Source organism: Momordica charantia (assembly GCF_013281855.1).
Source record: "Momordica charantia cultivar OHB3-1 chromosome 9 unlocalized genomic scaffold, Mcharantia_2.0 BLBB01000009.1, whole genome shotgun sequence".
In the NCBI taxonomy this organism is placed as follows: Eukaryota; Viridiplantae; Streptophyta; class Magnoliopsida; order Cucurbitales; family Cucurbitaceae; genus Momordica; species Momordica charantia.
Genome location: NW_028275167.1, coordinates 897,228 through 915,324, shown reverse-complemented (window position 1 = coordinate 915,324; position 18,097 = coordinate 897,228). Strand labels below are relative to the sequence as shown.

General features: G+C 35.8%; 1 protein-coding gene across 1 annotated transcript; it reads left to right on the top strand.

Annotated features, from left to right (window-relative positions):
* The first annotated feature begins 8,486 nt into the window (after nucleotides 1-8,486).
* On the top strand, nucleotides 8,487-9,674 carry LOC111018881 (olee1-like protein). The gene is made up of 2 exons (XM_022295145.2): nucleotides 8,487-8,936; nucleotides 9,021-9,674. The coding sequence occupies exons 1-2, from the start codon at nucleotides 8,780-8,782 to the stop codon at nucleotides 9,362-9,364; spliced, it is 501 nt and encodes a 166-aa protein (XP_022150837.2). The 5' UTR covers nucleotides 8,487-8,779; the 3' UTR covers nucleotides 9,365-9,674.
* Nucleotides 9,675-18,097: the final 8,423 nt, after the last annotated feature.

Sequence of the window (18,097 nt, the reverse complement as noted above, 5' to 3'; positions counted from 1 at the left end):
CTAGTTCACAAGCTACTGCTTCATTCATGTTAGTGCATACTGATCTATGGGGATCTGCACCTGTTATGTCACCTGATGGGTATAGATACTATTTTCATTTTCTTGATGACTATAGCCGATTTGTATGGATTTATCCGTTGAAGTTAAAGAGTGACACACTTTCAGCATTTAATCATTTTACTACTATGATCAAGGCTCAATTTGGCAGCCATATTAAAATGTTACAGTCTGACAATGGAGGAGAATATAAACGAGTCCATCAGTTATGCCATCAGTTGGGGATACAATCCAGATTTTCGTGCCCGTACACTTCTGCGCAAAATGGTCGAGCTGAGCGTAAACATCGCCATATTGTTGAGACCGGTCTCACTTTGCTCGCTCAAGCTTCCATGCCTCTAAGTTTTTGGTGGGAGGCCTTCCTGACATCAACCTTATTAATCAATGGTCTTCCTTCCCCTCTGCTTAATGGTAAGTCTCCAATGGAGTTATTGATACAACGAAGTCTTAACGTCTCCGAGTTGAGAATATTTGGGTGTGCATGCTATCCCTTTTTACGCCCTTACCATACTCATAAGTTTCAATTTCGAACTAACAAGTGTGTTTATCTTGGTCCAAGTCCAGCTCATAAGGGTCATAAATGTCTCAGCTCATCAGGAAGAGTCTTCATCTCACGACATGTTCAATTCAATGAAGGTGATTATCCATTTGCTTCTGGATTTGGCCTTCAACAATCCACTGTGTCTGACAATTCTTTATCTCATTCCACCGCTGCTCCAAACCTACACACGTGGTTCGGTAGCCTGCCTACTCTTGAACCTGCTACTCACCTACCATCCAACAACCCTCACTCATGCCCACCAAATTTGCCTATCACCCATAACTCTCAGCCTCCTAGATCCCAGGCCCCAACAACCTCTCCAACCTCACCTCCCCAATCACGACCTAATAATCTAGAATTCCCCATAAACAGTCCCCTAAGCCATGAACTTTTACCAATTGACACATCTCCTATTTCTAGCCCATCCCACCAGCTCCCTAGTACGATTTCAGCTGACCAACATGCGTTCTCCACCCCCTCCAATCCACCATCTTTCCCTCTATCTCCACTACCCACACCTGAAGCATCTGACCTAAATATACCAACCTCGTCCCCTTTACCTTCTCTCTCTATTCCTGCACCGGAAACTACCTCAGCGGTTGAAAGCTCTATCGCACCTCAGCCTCCCCCACCATTTCAGTCTATCCACCCTATGATTACAAGAGGGAAAGCTGGAATATTCAAGCCCAAGGTGCTCCTATCCTCCACTCCCACTGATTGGTCGGTAACAGAACCCACAACTGTTAAGGTTGCTCTTGCTACTCCCATCTGGAAATCAGCGATGGATTTGGAGTATAATGCTCTTATGCAAAATCAGACTTGGACCCTTGTCCCTCCTACTGGTTCAGTCAATGTAGTTGGGTGTAAATGGGTTTTCCGCATCAAACGCAATTTTGATGGCTCGATTCAACGCCACAAGGCACGGTTGGTGGCCAAAGGCTTTCATCAAAGTCCCGGTATTGATTTTTTGAAACCTTCAGTCCTGTGGTCAAAGCCTCCACTATCCGAGTTGTTCTGTCATTAGCTATATCTCGAGGCTGGAAACTACGACAACTTGACTTCAACAATGCCTTTCTCAACGGCAAGTTAGATGAAGATGTCTATATGTCTCAACCTCCAGGATATGCCGATCCCAGATATCCGAATTATATCTGCAAACTACATAAAGCACTTTATGGCCTCAAACAAGCTCCTCGAGCTTGGAATGTCACTCTCAAATCTGCCTTGCTTTCTTGGGGCTTCACCAACAGTAGATCAGACACATCCTTGTTCATATATCACCGCGGTCCATCCATCATCCTCCTTCTAGTCTATGTCGATGATGTCATTGTCACTGGAAATAATGTTGCTCTCATAGACAGTCTTGTTGCAACACTAGATAAAACGTTTGCGTTGAAAGATCTTGGCTTGCTCAGTTATTTTCTTAGCCTCCAGGTCACTCATCTCCCTTCCGGAGTTCTTTTAACTCAGGCAAAATACATAGATGACGTGTTGCGTCGCCTGGAATTGGAGGGCTTAAAGCCAGCCCCCTCCCCCACTGTATTGGGCAAACACTTGTCAATTTCTGATGGAGAGCCCATGAGTGATCCCTTTCTATACAGAAGCACTCTTGGTGCCCTTCAATATCTCACCAACACTCGGCCAGACATCGCGTATATTGTTAATCACCTGAGTCAATTTCTCAAACAGCCCACCGACATACATTGGCAAGCTGTGAAGCGGGTGTTACGCTACTTAAGTGGTACAAAACACATGGGCCTCCACATCCAACCAAGTGACACGGTCTCTCTCACAGCTTATTCTGATGCAGACTGGGCATCAAACATTGATGATCGCAAATCAATTGCTGCTTATTGTGTTTTCTTTGGAAACACTCTTGTCTCGTGGTCGTCAAAGAAACAAACAGCTGTTGCTCGCTCCAGTACTGAGTCCGAATATTGTGCTCTTGCTCATGCTTCCGCTGAAATTATTTGGCTGCGACAACTCCTTGGTGAACTTGGTGTCAACGTTAGTTCTCCGCCCATTATTTGGTGTGACAATATCAGTGCTGGTGCTCTAGCAACTAATCCAGTCTTCCACGCTCGGACCAAGCACATTGAAATAGATGTCCACTTTGTTCGGGATCACATGTTACGCGGTGCTCTTGAAGTTCGTTATGTACCATCTGCTGATCAACTAGCCGATTGCCTGACTAAACCACTCACTCACTCACTCTCAGTTCCACCTACTACGATCCAAACTCGGAGTGCTTGACCTACCCGCTCGTTTGTGGGGGGATGTTAACGTAACTTCAGCAAGGAAGTTGAAGCCACACACCACGTCATAGTCAAAACAAGAATATCTATTATTGTGCATTTTTGTTACAATATTTTTGTTAAAGTTTAGATTCTTTTTCTTCTAAACTTAGGATATACTTTTGTATAAATAGAGCCTTTGAGTGCCTATCATAATATAGTGAAATATAAACATCATACCTTCTGTGTGAAACTTCCTCTTGTGAAATTCTAACTACAATCACCAATTTGTAGATATTTTAGCGAGGACCTATAAGTTCGAAAGCCATGTAACACAATTGCTCTTTGTTTTCGTCCCAACACATCATAATCTCATCTCCAACCATATATCCTTTGCCTTGTACGTCCCATTGGATATGAATCCATCATCAGCGGCCACCCATTTCATTGTTGTCTCAGTTTCTTTGTTCGTCCTCCGATCGAACAAACTGATCTTCACTCCATTTTCAACGTCTTCCTTCACTTGTTCAACTTTACTTTTTCGGCCACCATTTGAATATATTGTCTTTGATGCCTACTTCTTCATCTCTCAGCAACAATCTTCCTCAATATCTCCTAATCCCAAAATCTTTTGCATTGTCCTAAACATTTTTAATCAGTAATTTCTCGATCGATCACCTTCTATTCCTTGTACATACCAACTACTCTGCATACTTTGTATATATAGGTAGAAAGGGAACCAAATATTTAATATCATGCATGCTATTAGATCTATGGGAATACATGCGTGTTCAATTTCATCGTTGTTTTATTTTCAACCTCAATAAAGGCTATTTAATGTATATATGTCGATAAAACGAGTGCATGCTATTCTTAATTCATTAAATATATAGAAGAATGAGATTACATTAAATTTTATTTGTAATGAAAGTATACATATATATTGTTTTTTTCTTTTTATTTTTAACGTTTCGTGATCTAATTCTTTCACTTCTTTCTATTCTATGCATGGCAAACGACAGGCTTTTCATATTTCAATTAATGATAGTATGATAATTTCTACTTTAAACCTTCATGAAATTTTTTTTAGTTTCTTTCGAAATGCCTAAAACTAAAGGAGTTATTATCCAAATTGCAAAGGGAGGGTTATCTTCCTCCAATTCACTAGATGGTTGCATGCACCTTTCGAGGTCCCCATCCCAAAAGAAGTTCCTTGTCAACTTCTCCATTTCTTTGACTACTCCCATTGGGGTTTTTAGGACCAAGAAGAAATAAAGAGGGAGGCTAGTGATCACCGATTGAGCTAAAATTAGCCGGCCACTTTTTGAGAGGAAAAGATTCTTCCACTTGTCAATCTTTTTTCTATCAATTTATGGGTCCAAAAAGATTTCTTATTGTAGTTTTCCTCCATCGGAATGTCCAAATAGGAGATGGGAAGCCTTTCCACCTTGCAACCCAACTTACTAGCCATGGTCTACAGAAGCTCTTCTTCCACCTGAATTCATTTTCCCCAAATTCAAGGACAGCCCAGAAGCTTGAAGGAAAATGTCCAGGATCATCTACCAATTATCTAACATACCTGGTTCATTCAGGCAGAAAATCATTGTGTCATTTGCTTACTGCAAGAGAAAAACCTCCACCTCATGTCTACCAATCCCAAAACCTTTTATCTGTCTCTGTGTTGACTGAAAAAATGGACCAGACGGCTAAATGAGTTGCCTATTAAAGTGAAAGAAGAAAGAAGAAAGAAGAAAGAGGAAAGAGGATTTTTCCCTTTGGTCTAGCATTACTAAGAATGGAAAAGTTCACTGAAGATAAGCACCCATGATCCATCTTCTCCACCGATGGCCAAAGCCTTTTTGCTCCATAACCGCACCAAGGAAGCAAGGTGTCCAAATATGTAGCTTGCTACATAGGATAACCCAAATGCTTCAAAATCAAAACATGAATGCTTGCAGTTCTGACATACGCCAGCCAGTTTGTTGACTTTTGAATGTGAGCTTTCAGAATAGCAAATAATGCAGTGCATGAAAGTGAAGCTCCTGCTGCAGTTATATGATCTTCAAATCCTTGTTTCTACTCTCGCTCTGAATGAGAATTCATAAACCAACGGAGCCACTAAGCCAGAAAATAGGAGTGACAGTAAAGCAATGGTAAAATGGGCCAAATAACCCAATGGAGCATTTGGGTTATCATAATATTATATGATTGTTAATATTTTGTTTCTATGGATTATTTCAGACTATGGTTTTAATGAATATTATATTTTTTTAAGTTCCTGAATTGGCTAACATTCGGAGTTTCTATTGCTTTTACTTCCAAATCTCTAGTAATCTCTCTTCTTTTTTTTTTTTTACTCTTTGATAATGAAAGTTTGGCTGCTTTACAAGGAAAAAAAAAACAATGAAAAGGATAAGTTACTCACGTTGGCTCTTGTTGATATAAATTGGAGTCAAAACAAGCAATGGGTCAAAATAGACAAAGCCCATTAACTTGCCATCATTATATATATATAGGTTGATAAATCTCTTTTAGGTTTAGCTGTGGAAATTGAACCTTTTGGTGTTGGTGCACAAAAGTGAATGTGGCAGCTAGAGTGTGTTGGCGCACAAAATCAAAGGCAGTTTTTGGCGGTACAGAGTTCGAGATCTCGGGTTGTAGTGCATCGTCGGCAACCAAATCTCGTGAGTATTGTGAGGTTTTTCATTATTATATTTTCTAGGATTGTATTGTTGTAGTTCCTAGGAGCTAGTTGGCTTTTATGGAGGCCTCTAAATTTGAGAGATTGTATTGCTCATTGTATCTATCCAACAGCTCTAAAAAGTACTAAAATCAGAACACTTCCCAGCAACCATGTTCACAATGATAATAGAACTTTTGCAATTCTATAATGTTAAACGAAGTAACTATTATCAAAAGTAGATTATTTTCCAATGGAGGTTGTGCCAATCGAAGATTATATTCCAAAAAAGGTCGTGCTTCTTGGAAATCTCCATCCATTGTAGTTGACACTAAACGATCGTCTTATATAGGACATCCCAAAGTTAATGAGCGTCTTTTATCTACTTAAACCATGCTTGAATTGACTACAAATTAAAATTCACGCTTCTAAGCCTTATTTCCTTTACAACTGAAACAAAGACTATATAAATCCAAATTTTGTTAAGCTCAAGTTTATTACAACTGCCCGTTTCGTTATTAAACATGCTTGGTCTTAGAAAACTGGAATTTTATGTGTAGATGATAAGTAATAACTAGCTTGGCTATTGTAATAAACTTGGATCAAGAACAAAGCTGCGAAGGACTAAATATCGATGTCTGGCCCTTATGCTCTAAGTATAATTAGAATCCTTCACCTCCACTTATTGTACTAAAAAAAATATTCAAAAAAAATATTCAATCACCGTACACCTCTGCGACACAATAATCTAGTAACTCTCATGTCCATCCCAGATCAATGAGGAGGAGAGATTCAACAAATAATCTAGTAACTCTCATGTCCATCCCAGATCAACGAGGAGGAGAGATTCAACAATTACAAACAAATGTAATGGATCAATCGAGGTAATTATGAATTGTAATTAAAAATACCATAATAGTAAAGTATTCTGACTAATAATTAGATCCTGCCAAAAAGTAACTTTTTTCATATGAATTCTAACACAATTATTTCATCCATTTTTTCAGAATAATTATCCTCAGAGGATTACCGGAAGTTTTTCTACCTGTTAGCTCAGATGCTGGAATTGCCACCACGCAGCCTAATCTAGAAGCTCTTCACTCGAACATAGACAGCTTTGCCAATGTCTTTATCGCCGAGATTCCATGGTAGCTAAGTTTGAAAACGAGCGTGAGGTATCGTCGATGGCAAATTTCATCGTAAAATTTCGAATTGTTGCCACCTTCGCTTGGGGATTCAAATTTCTTTACTAGCTTTATTTTATTTTTGGCTATTTTAATTTTAAAAAAATTTTTAGTCAGCTATGATGTTTGTTAATGTCGACATTGAAACTAACAAAATAATAACGCGCAATGATAAAATTTCCTGAAATTTTGAAACTATAGAATTAGTATAAATAAATATACCTAAAGTTATCAAATTTATCTTTACCTCGTGGCAATTGTGTCATCCCTCCAACAGTTTTACGTGAGTTTTATAAAAGGAAAAATTTTTCGTTAATGTTATTTTTGAAGAAGAAAAAAAAAATCATAGGTTAATTTTTAAAAAAAGAAAGAAAAAAGAAAAGAGAAATCGCAAATTTTCTATACAATAATGAAAAAGAAATTGCTGGTACTAGTATTAAGAGAATTTTTCTTTACTTTACTGTATATTTGATCAGATTTGTTTCTGTTTTCTTTCTTCTACATGTATAGCTACATGCAAACAAAGATCCAAGTATATGTATCCCGAAAGGGTTTAACAATAACACAACTACAGTGCCCGCTCAAAAGTCTCAAAAGCATAGGCGAATAAGTCGATCGGCTAAGAATCATGATTATTGTATAGGTCTCTATTTTATACCTATATCCTCGTACATAATATAATTGACAAAAGTTTTCATAGAAGAACCCAAATAAATATTGATAAATATTAAAGAGATTTAAAATTAAAGTAATAAATATAAATTTTGTTTACGAACTTAAATAAAATATAAACTTTTATCTTTAAAACTCGAGCATCACAAAGTGGTTCATTTTTGGTCGAAATCATGGCCTCAAACCTCTGGAAACTTTTTATTCGATCTTCATTGTCTTAGGCTAGCCTAATCTTCTTCCATATATTCTCAACATTCATTCATTTGTCTTATCCATATATATACTACATGAAAAAGGCTGCATTATTAAACATAAAATTTTTCTCCTTTTTTTTTCTATAGCTTAAGAAATATTTTTCTTAACAATAATGCAGGAAACATAGCTAAACCTAAACCTAAACCTAATTTGGATTAAGATAGATTAAAGTTTTTTTTTCATGATATTACTTTTCAGCTTATGTGGCATTAGAACTCTTCAATTTCAAATCAATTGCCAATAATGACAATAAGAGGTTGTCGTTAATGCGCTGATGATACCGAAATACTATACTACCCATATTGGTAATATTGCACTTTAACACCTTATTTCTTTCTTCTTTTTTTTTTTTTTTTTATTTAACTTTAAAGAAATTCAAAATAAGAATTTGCTGAAATTGATTTCAATTCAATTGCTCTTAAAAAGTCAGCAAAATTCTTCCAAACAAAAAGGGCAAATTAAATGTTACACAAGGCAAAATTATCTAAAAGAAAATAAACGTCCCAACAATAATAAAAGAGATACAGCTTATACTTCTGTAATGCTCCTCAAAATTTGAAAACTCATTTTTGTTTTTTAAAATTGGCTAAAAATTACAATAGGTTTGTAAACATGGTGAAATATGTTAAAAAAAAAACATGATTTTTAGAAAACAAAAAACAAAAGCCAAACAATCATGTAAGGAGATTGAAATAGTCAACAAATGTTTCAATTTATTTCATTCAATTTCTAAGTAATTAAACAAAAATAAACAAAGATTGGCCGACAAAATAATTAATTTTTAGGCTATAAATCTAGCACATCCTCCTTTCATAAATGGCAAAGCTTCCTTTATAAACTGAAAATATATATACAACATATAGTACCCAACCGTTATAGCCTTATATGTTCGCAACATATAATAATTAATAATTTTGATTAGTACACATTTGAAACAAACCAAAAAAAGAAAACAAAAGGAGTGATTTAGAAATTAGAAACAAAGAGAGTCTAAAAAAGAGAGTTTTTGTTGAGAGGTTGAAAAGGAACTCCATGGTCCTCCTCAAAATAAGTGCAACTCAACAAACTCCCATAAATAAACAAGCAAAAGGGGAGTTATAAAAGAAACGAAACAGAAGAAGAGCTAACCAGAAGAGAGCAGAAAAAAAGGAAAAGAATGGGGAAATCTGAAATGATCCTTGTTTCGGCGCTGTGCTTGGTGTCGCTCCTGAGCGCGGTGTCGTGCGAGAAGGACAAGTTCTTCGTGGAGGGAAAGGTGTACTGCGACACTTGCCGCATCCAATTCTTCACCAAAGTCAGCAAATTCCTCGAAGGTAACAGAAAGCACTAATTCTAATTCCAATTTCGGAGCCCTAATTGGTGCCCTAGGGATTCAAATTTCCAATTTCAATCTGCAGGGGCTACTGTGAAATTGGAGTGCAAAGACAGGGAAGGGGGGAGCGTCACGCTGAGCAAGGAGGGGGTGACGGACAAGACGGGGAAATACAGCATTGAGGCGGACGGAGACCACGAGGAGGAAGTGTGCGAGGTGGCGCTGGTGAAGAGCACCGACCCTGACTGCAACGAGAAGTCGGAGGTGGGGTACGGGCACAAGGCCAGAATTAGCATCACCGGCAACAGCGGAATCACCGATCCCGTCCGCCATGCCAACCCTCTTGGCTTCATGAAGAAGGAGAAGCTTCCCGAATGTAAGGAGGTCCTCCGCGAGCTCGGTTTCGACGAAGAGGGCAACCCCGTCTAAATCAGTCTCAATCCCCACTTTTACATATTATTCCATTATTGGTGGAGTAAAATGAAATTACAGTCCGTAGGTAAGTTTTTTCTCTCTTTTTTTTAATTGCTCGCAATTAATTTTACTAATTATGTTTATAGAGAATCATTCTTTTAATCCATGCATTTAAAGAAATCCTTTTAGTTCTGAGTAGAATCACTGTTAATTTTGGTTAATTAGTTTAAGGTAATGTATTGCGAAAGAACTTTTGAATGTTAATGGAAGGTTGTCGTAATAAATAATGCATACTATTATCGATATGGGTAATATTGCACTTTAACATCTTATTTCTTTTTATTTATTTATTTATTTATTTAACTTTAAAGAAATTCAAAACCCGAGTAAGACGGGGCCAGAGGGATTATTTCTTTTTATTTATTTATTTATTTAACTTTAAAGAAATTCAAAACCCGAGTAAGACGGGGGCAAAGGGATTCGAACCCCGGACACCGTGGTTCGTAACCACGTGCTCTAATCCTTTGAGCTTCAGGCCCCATCCCAGTCCTCGAAAGCCGAAAGTCGAAGAGCAGGTAAACTAAGCAACTTGTTGGGAGATTAGGCGGCAGTTGAAAGAGTTGCTCGAAGGTAGATAAGAAACATTATTTCATTTCCGACCTCCCCGATCAGCGAAGATATATAGCTTAGTCTTCAATACATCGTCAGCAAGCTTCAAATTAAATTCTTCTAAAAAGAATTTGTGCAAATTAAATGTTAGCAAAATTAGCTAAAGAAAATAAATGTCCCAACAATAATAAAAAGATACAGCCTATACTTCTGTAACACCCCTCAAATTTCAAAAATTCATACTGAAAACAGTAAAAAAAAAATAACTTTTAGAAAAAAAATATAAAAGCCGACAAATGTCTTAATTTTATTGCATTCAATTTCTAAGTAATAAATATGGAGAGCACGCAATTAAACGAAAATAAACAAGGCAAGAGATTGGCCGACAATATAATTAATTTTTAGGCTATAAATCTAGCACATACTCCCTTCACAAATGGCAAAACTTCCTCTATAAAAATAATATATATATATATATATCAATTTTAAATCCTAATTTTATAGAAGATTTTGAGAGAGTGCAATTAAAACATATTTTATATTTAATTCTAATTTATATGTTGTCTAGGATGACAACAATATTTGGCCAGGTCGGACCCAAGGGCCAGAGGCGCCTTCCCCGAAATTAATTTTTTTAAAAAGAATTACTAGTTTCTTTATTTAAAAATATTTTAATTTTTAAAAAATAGACATTTTTTTTATAGAATATAAGATAAATATGTATAATTAAGTACGATTAAAATGTTTTAATGGGTTGGTTTTCTCAATCCAGCAGATCTTTAATTGTTAGAGAAATTATAAAAATTAAATTAGGGTGAGGAGAGGGAGGGAAAGAAAGTTTAGGTTTTTAAATTTGAACAAAATTCTTGAGCGTTTGTTATTGTCCACTCTAGGCCTACTTGGATCACTCTTTCCTTAAAAGCAATGTGAGGGGAAACTTATGAATATGAAGTTTGTTATACAGTTGTTGAGAGGAGCTTTTGAATGCGAATTTTGTTGGAGTTTAAACTTTTAGATGTATTTGATGTTTTATTGTTGAAGTTTGAAAGACATGAATGTGACTTATGTTTATTGTTAGAATTTGAAACTTATGAATATGAATTGTTTGTTATATAATTGTTGGGGGCTTTTGAATGCGAATTTTGTTGGAGTTTAAACTTTTGAATATGTTTGATGTTTTATTATTAAAGTTTGAAACATATGAAAGTGGCTTAGGTTTATTGTTGATCTTGAAACTTATTGGATATGAAGTTTGTTATATAGTTGATAAAATGTTGTTATGTTTTGTTGGAGCTTGAACATAAGTATGGTTTCATGAAGGTGTTTATGTAGTTTGTTATTTCATATTATCATTTTGATTTCGGATGTATTTTTAACCTAAAAAGAATTGATCACATGAAATTATTTGTCTAGGATTGAAACATAATGTCTAATGATCGTGTTGTGTTATGCTCGAAGATTCGGTAAACTTGTCTTTAGACCAATTTGAAAAATACTTATATTTTGTCACATGACATATTTTTGTTGGATATTATGTATTTACACTAAGTTTAATTTTAAAGTTCGATGTGATTTATCATATATATTATCATTTATTGTATTTTTTAGAATTGCAGGAAATATAGCGATACTAAATAGATAACAGTGAAGTTTGGTTTTTATTTAGCGACGATATAAATGAAAACATGATTGCATTTAGACGAAATTCACCATTAAAAAGAGAAAAACCTACGAATAAAAAATAAATAAATAATGACGAAAATAAATCGTCAGTATTCCAACGATCGTTGATGAAAACCATTTTCGTCACTGCGATGAAAAGTGATTTCGTCGCTGAGCCGAACGACGAAAACCTTATTTACCAGCATCGCCCATCTTTTCGTCGCGCGCTTCCACTGACAATGATGTCACACGACGCACTTAGCTATGATTCACTTTTCATCGGGAGTCGCTGAAGCTCGTTTTCCTTGTAACTAAGGACGATGGTAAAAACAGATGGTCTGGAGATCCCCTATTCCATTTGCAGATACACCAAATTTGTACAGATTGAGGGGTACCTGGCTTGTAATTTGTCCTTAAAAGAGTTATTCCTCTGTGCAGAATACACCAAACAAACAATTTGCATTTCTTGGGAAGCCAAGAAAACCATGCCTTAGCATAATTATTAGACGAAATAATATTTACTTTGGTCAGCTAACTTAACTTTCGTAGATTCTACTGAAGAAAACATCTTTGGAGACTGTCCAAACAATGCAATCGAAACCAAGAGACTGTGAATATGAGATAATATTCCATGTGATTTGTTCCCTTTCATGAAGAGGCCTTTGAGGAAGCAATGGTTGAGTTGACTCCATGCATCCATAATTGGCAAGGATTTGACTAGTATGAGAAGAAAATAAAGGGGCATTGCTCTTGCCAATTGTTGTACCAAAAAATAGTATTGCTGCCGCTTCCGACCATCGAGCTTGTTTCATTGTAATACAAATCACTGCACTTTGCTATGTGAAACCAGGGCGATATGGCACCGCTATATTTGCAAATCGATCGAGCTGCACCAGGCAAATTGGTTGCATATTTTGCTTCAATGAGGGATCTCCAAAGCCTATCTTTCTTATTGTGAAATCTACATAACCACTTTGAGAGGAGGGCTGTGTTTGTGTTTGTAATCTTTTCACTACTGAGACCTCTCTTATCTTCTGGAAGAGTAATCACATCGCGACAGATAAGGTGAGAAGAAGGCTTTTCACCTCTACCTTTCCAAAGAAAATTTCTCATTTTCGTCTCTAACAACTTCGCTGCTTTACTAGGAGATTTGTAGACGGAGAGGGAGAGGTAGTATGTTGGAAGATTATTTAAAACAGCCTCAATTAGAGTCAATCTCTCTCTTTCGGAGATATAGGAATAGTGCCAATTGTCCAACTTTCTATCTATTCTTTCAAGAATAAGCTCCCAAAAAAAATTTGCTCTAGGATTTCTCCCAAGTGGCATACCCAAATAAATGAGAGGGAGATCTCCAATGGGACAATTCCAAATATCTGCCAAACAAAAAAGATTGCTGATCTCATGTGGGTTGAAAGTGTTCCAGAACTTTTTTAAAAACTCTACGCTGAACCCATCCAGTCCCGGAGCTTTGTTTTGGCCGAAACTTTTAATGGTATCCAGGATTTCGATATCGATAAAAGACATGATTAGCCATGAAGCTTGATCCTCTACTTGATCTGTGATTTCTGAGATGAAACTTTTCATTTGATGAGCTATGCACATTCTGTAAAAGAAAGCTGTGTTTTTGTCCACTTTAAGGAGCCAAAGCTTTTTACATTTTTGTCTCCACAGTCTTGCTTTTGCAAGGGCAATGAAACTGAGCTGATCTCCTTCAAGGAGGGATAGATGGAGGAGCCTTTTGAAATAATCTATGTTGTCTTTTTCCTCTTCAAGATGTACAGCTGGAATTGTCTCTACAATGCTGACTTCTTCTAACAAATTTTGCCCAATTGTGTTTTTTCTCCAGTCTTTTACACCCCAAGAGAGAAATTTAAGCCTCTTCGTAAGAACATAACCAGCAAAGCCAATAACAACTGAAAAAGTCAGCCAAAGAGAATCCACAAGCTTCTGAAAACCTTCATCTTGAAGCCAAATATTTTCAAATCGAAAAGGGCAGGGCCTCCATTTTAATTCAGGCAATCGTCTAATATGATGATGAGAAAATTTGTCAACCCAACTTCGCAGGTGAAGAAATCTATCAGTGCGAGAAAGAGTTGAACTATGGCGGAAGTTTGACCCTGTGATCTTACCATTGATCTTTTGAGAGTCAATTGAACCTGCAAAATCAATAAATTATGTGTTAAACTTTCTTCATTTCTCCAACTATACACATTGAAATTTCCTCAAAGCCAAGAGGACTATGTAGAGATATTTACAAATTCCAGTTATATTTTTCCATAACTTTAACTTAACTATTTTGATGCTTCCCTTAGCTTTGAATTATCATGCAAAGAAATTTTGTTGGAAGAGATCAATTTTGAAAGAATATATTGAAAAAGATTAAATGAATATATACCACCCCAATACATAATTTTGAGTTTAGCAAGACCAATGTGATACGAGAACAAAATGTGTCCACTAAAAATTTATCGATATTAATTATTCACATATTGTTGGACTCTGAGGTCACACAGGAGAGGGAGTGTTGAAAATATATTTTTCAAAAAATTGAATATATAGTAATTTATGACCCGTGTAAAGTTTTTGGATATATGAGGTTAATGTTTCCTTACTTTCAATCGTAGAATATGATATCATCTATTTTGAGCTTAAACCTGGCATGATTTTACTTTTAGACTTTATCAAAAGACTTCATTTTGAATGAAGATGTACGTATTTAGATTCCAAATATATATCTTTCCCACAGGAGTAACCATAAATACTTAAAAGCTCAAAAGTAAACAATATATCAACTTTATTAGAATGAAATGTTGATTGCCTTTGAAACTCAAAAGGGCAAACCAAGTTAAAAAGCACCAAGAGAAACAACGAACAAAACAAAACAACCTGCGAAGAATCAAAAGACAAAACAAAAGTTGAGTTTGTTTTCACTTAACTTTCTCAAAGACAAAAGGAAGCTCGGGGCCATCCAAAGCCAACAAACTCACTCCATCCTCACCGACAATACCAGCAGTTCCACACTGAGGATTGTGATCTTCTGAAGTACACCAAAGAAGATGGTAAAGTCCATTGTTTTTCACAATCTTGAACAAGACTTCAACCAAAAGTTCCGACCCTGCCGTGATCAGCCGTCTTCCTGTCACATTCTCCCGATCGCCGAGCCCCCACATGGCTGATTTTGAGCAGGAACTCGACGCTTGAAACGTAATATGTACGCGCCAACCTTCGTTGGTCACTGGAGACAACGTAAATCTTACTGGGGTGCCTTTCTGATCAGGATGCTCTACCTGACCGACGTATTTCGGGCATGGCTTGCCATTTTTTCTGGTGACCAAAGTGAGAGCTCCTCCTCTACCAGAAAGTGCAGGCTTTATGTAGTATTGTGCACCCGATACAATGCGATGTCCATCGGAGTCGAGCACCGGAACCTCGTCGGCTGAGGCTGAAAATATGGCAGCAAACAGCCACAAGGCAACCAGTTTTTGCAACACCATCTTAATTGGAATAGTGATATTTTGCATTTGCAGGCACCTTTTAATAGAGAATATATAGAAGCATTATGTTGGCATGATCATGTTCATCATATAGTTTCAAAGTCTTTAATATCCATTTGAACTACCTACTACATTATTAAAAACAAAGTAAACCCTAGGGAAACTAAGACGCCTAAGAAAATAATAAGTATATAAGTGAGAACAATATTATCTCTATTAGTACGAAGCTTAATTAAATTAAAATAAAATCACATTAACTTAGGCTTCCCAATTGAATTGACTTTATGGCTTCGACGCCCACCTCTTATTCTAGGTAGATATTTATTCACAAGGGATGAACATAATGCATATCCTAAGTTCTTGCAAATGACAACAACTAAAATAAAATTTATTAAAAATTATTTTTTTCATGTAGTTCATCTATTAAAACAAAATCTTTAGAGGCAAAAAGTAGCTACATATAAAAATTTAAGGACCACGCAATAATATATGGAAAGATAGGAACCAAGACAATGAAATTAGAAGCTAACTATATTAGGATATAGTTAGATTTTCCACCGATTTAGTAATGCTTTCGTTTCTTGTTATTGAAAAAAAACATAAACTGATAATCACTTTTTTTTTCTCGTTCTCTAACCTTTTAAATTAAAAAACTAAAAGTTTTATATGAAAAATTAAATTTCAAATTTTTTATGTTATATTTATTATACATTTTATAAGTAAAATATGATAAAAGAATACTTTTTTTTATCTATGTTTTAGAAAAAAATTGAAACAATTTCCAAACTTTCTACCAATTTTAGATACATTTCTTAAATGGTTTTATTTTTTCCTTAAAATAATAAACAATAAAATTAAATAGGAACATTGTACAAAGAAGTTTATGTTTTTCACTTTCGAGTTTGAATATATTGCAATCATAAAGGTATAAAATAAAAGGGTCGTCGTGGTGTGAGTTTATTTAATAATTCACATGAACATTCTTTTCTTTTGTACATAAGACGATATTGATAATGTGAAAAGTATAAATTTGTAAGCAAAGACTAAGCCATATGCATAATTATGTGTAATATGATATATTTAACAAAATGTATAGATAATTAGTGATGATCAGATTCAATGTCCCTATGTAATATATTACACATCTAAGAACCAAGTACTCAAATTATTTATATTATCATATTATATTGATATATTGTCAGAGGTGTCTAATTAAATATAAAAGGAAACTTGTAAATTTTATATATCCTATATATCAACTAATTGCTAATAAGCTTGTAAAGTTTAATCATGAAATCGGCCTGATTCAAGTTTAAGTTAGCCTAAATTTGCGGGCGAATGGTAGAAGAGAATAGGGGCCATGGCCCCTCAAATTTTTTTTTTTTTTAATTTTTACATATAATATACGATCTCTAATTCTTTCTCTTAAATTATTTAATGACTCGCATGTGGGCTTGTTGATATTCTTTAATGGTCGGTCTGTGGGCTTCTTGATCTTGATTTGTGATTGACCTATGGTCTTGTTGATCTTCTGATCGGCCTATGGCTTGTTAATCTTCCTTTAGTGATCGGCCTATGACTTGTTAATCTTCTTTTGTTGATTATCAACCTCTGTCTTGTTATAATCATTCTTTGGTGATCACCCTCTCGCTTGTTGATCTTTGTGATCGGCCTCTAGACGGGATTATCCGAACTCTAGCCATGGGACAAACTTGGAAGCCATGCATCTTGCTCTTCTTCTCTGAAATCTTGAAGTAAACTTAATTATCTCAATCTCGTCTCAGATTCCATGCACACACTCTCTTACTCGAATTTAATAAATATCAATTGATGATATATTGAACATATAGACAATCACAAATGGGGAATTAAAAAAGCACTGGTAAAAAAGGTTGGCTCTACAAGCTGCGAAAGGGCTGGCACCACGTTAATGTGAAGCTAGAATGAAAGAAAGACAAGAAACTGTGGTTGCGATTGAGAGAAGATAAAGAGAAATAGGAAAATCTATGGCTGCGGCAAACAGAAGAGAAAGGGAGAAAAAAGATGAACAAAACCCTAATATATATATATATAATAATTTAATATACTGTTCCGGTTCAACCAACCAAAATATAATTAAACGTCCCGTAACCCGGACTAAGTTTTTGGTTCTAACCTAATCCAACCTTTGTTAAAGATTGTCCAATTTTGGTTTGGTTGTCCGGATTGTTCGAGTTACCGGTTGTTTGAATACCCCTATTGTTAAAGATCCCACATTGAAAATATAAAGACCTAAAAAAGATTTATAATACATGAATATTAATATGGTATAAGAGTCCAAAATGCTCAAACGAGCATTCGTTCAAAAATGGGATCCGGGCTACTCCTCCCTCCTCGTATCTTCAATCTTTCTCTTCAACACAATAGCGGAAGCAATCTCCCAAAATCTTTCCCCCATTCCCCTATTTTTACTGCACACCTCCCTCCCAGTATTTTGGGTAAGTCTAAACTATTGAAAATATGGCGATCTAAGCCTCGTGGATCCAGAAATCCAATGTCAGATATGTAGAAATTTTGGTCATTCTGCTGATGTATATATATCTTGAAAACTTAGATGATGATGACACATCAGCACAATCCACTTCAGCAATCCAATCACCTCCAGCCCAACATGATGAGAATATACACACAAAGATGATTCCCACGGAAGCCCACTAATTGACATCAACAAGGCAACAAAGCAATTATAATTACCATACATAACAGGTGGTATATTAGCCTTATACAGCAGCTCACAGTTCCCTTATACAAGAACTCTAAATTGGAATGTTTCTAAAACAATGGAAAGTGATCAGCCCACCAAATCATTATGTAAATGCAATTCTTACCATTGAGATTGCTGACTATTAGGGCCAGCTAAAATCTTGCACTATTTTTACTTTCTTTCCTTTATTGAAGAACCCCTTCGAGCGGTATTTTGTAATGTATATAATCACCATGGATC

Bases quoted from the DNA above. Each gene is read 5' to 3' on its own strand.
- LOC111018881 (XM_022295145.2), top strand. From the start codon at position 8,780: ATGGGGAAATCTGAAATGATCCTTGTTTCGGCGCTGTGCTTGGTGTCG. The intron at 8,937-9,020 runs GTAACAGAAAGC...TTCAATCTGCAG, and splicing joins AGTCAGCAAATTCCTCGAAG to GGGCTACTGTGAAATTGGAG.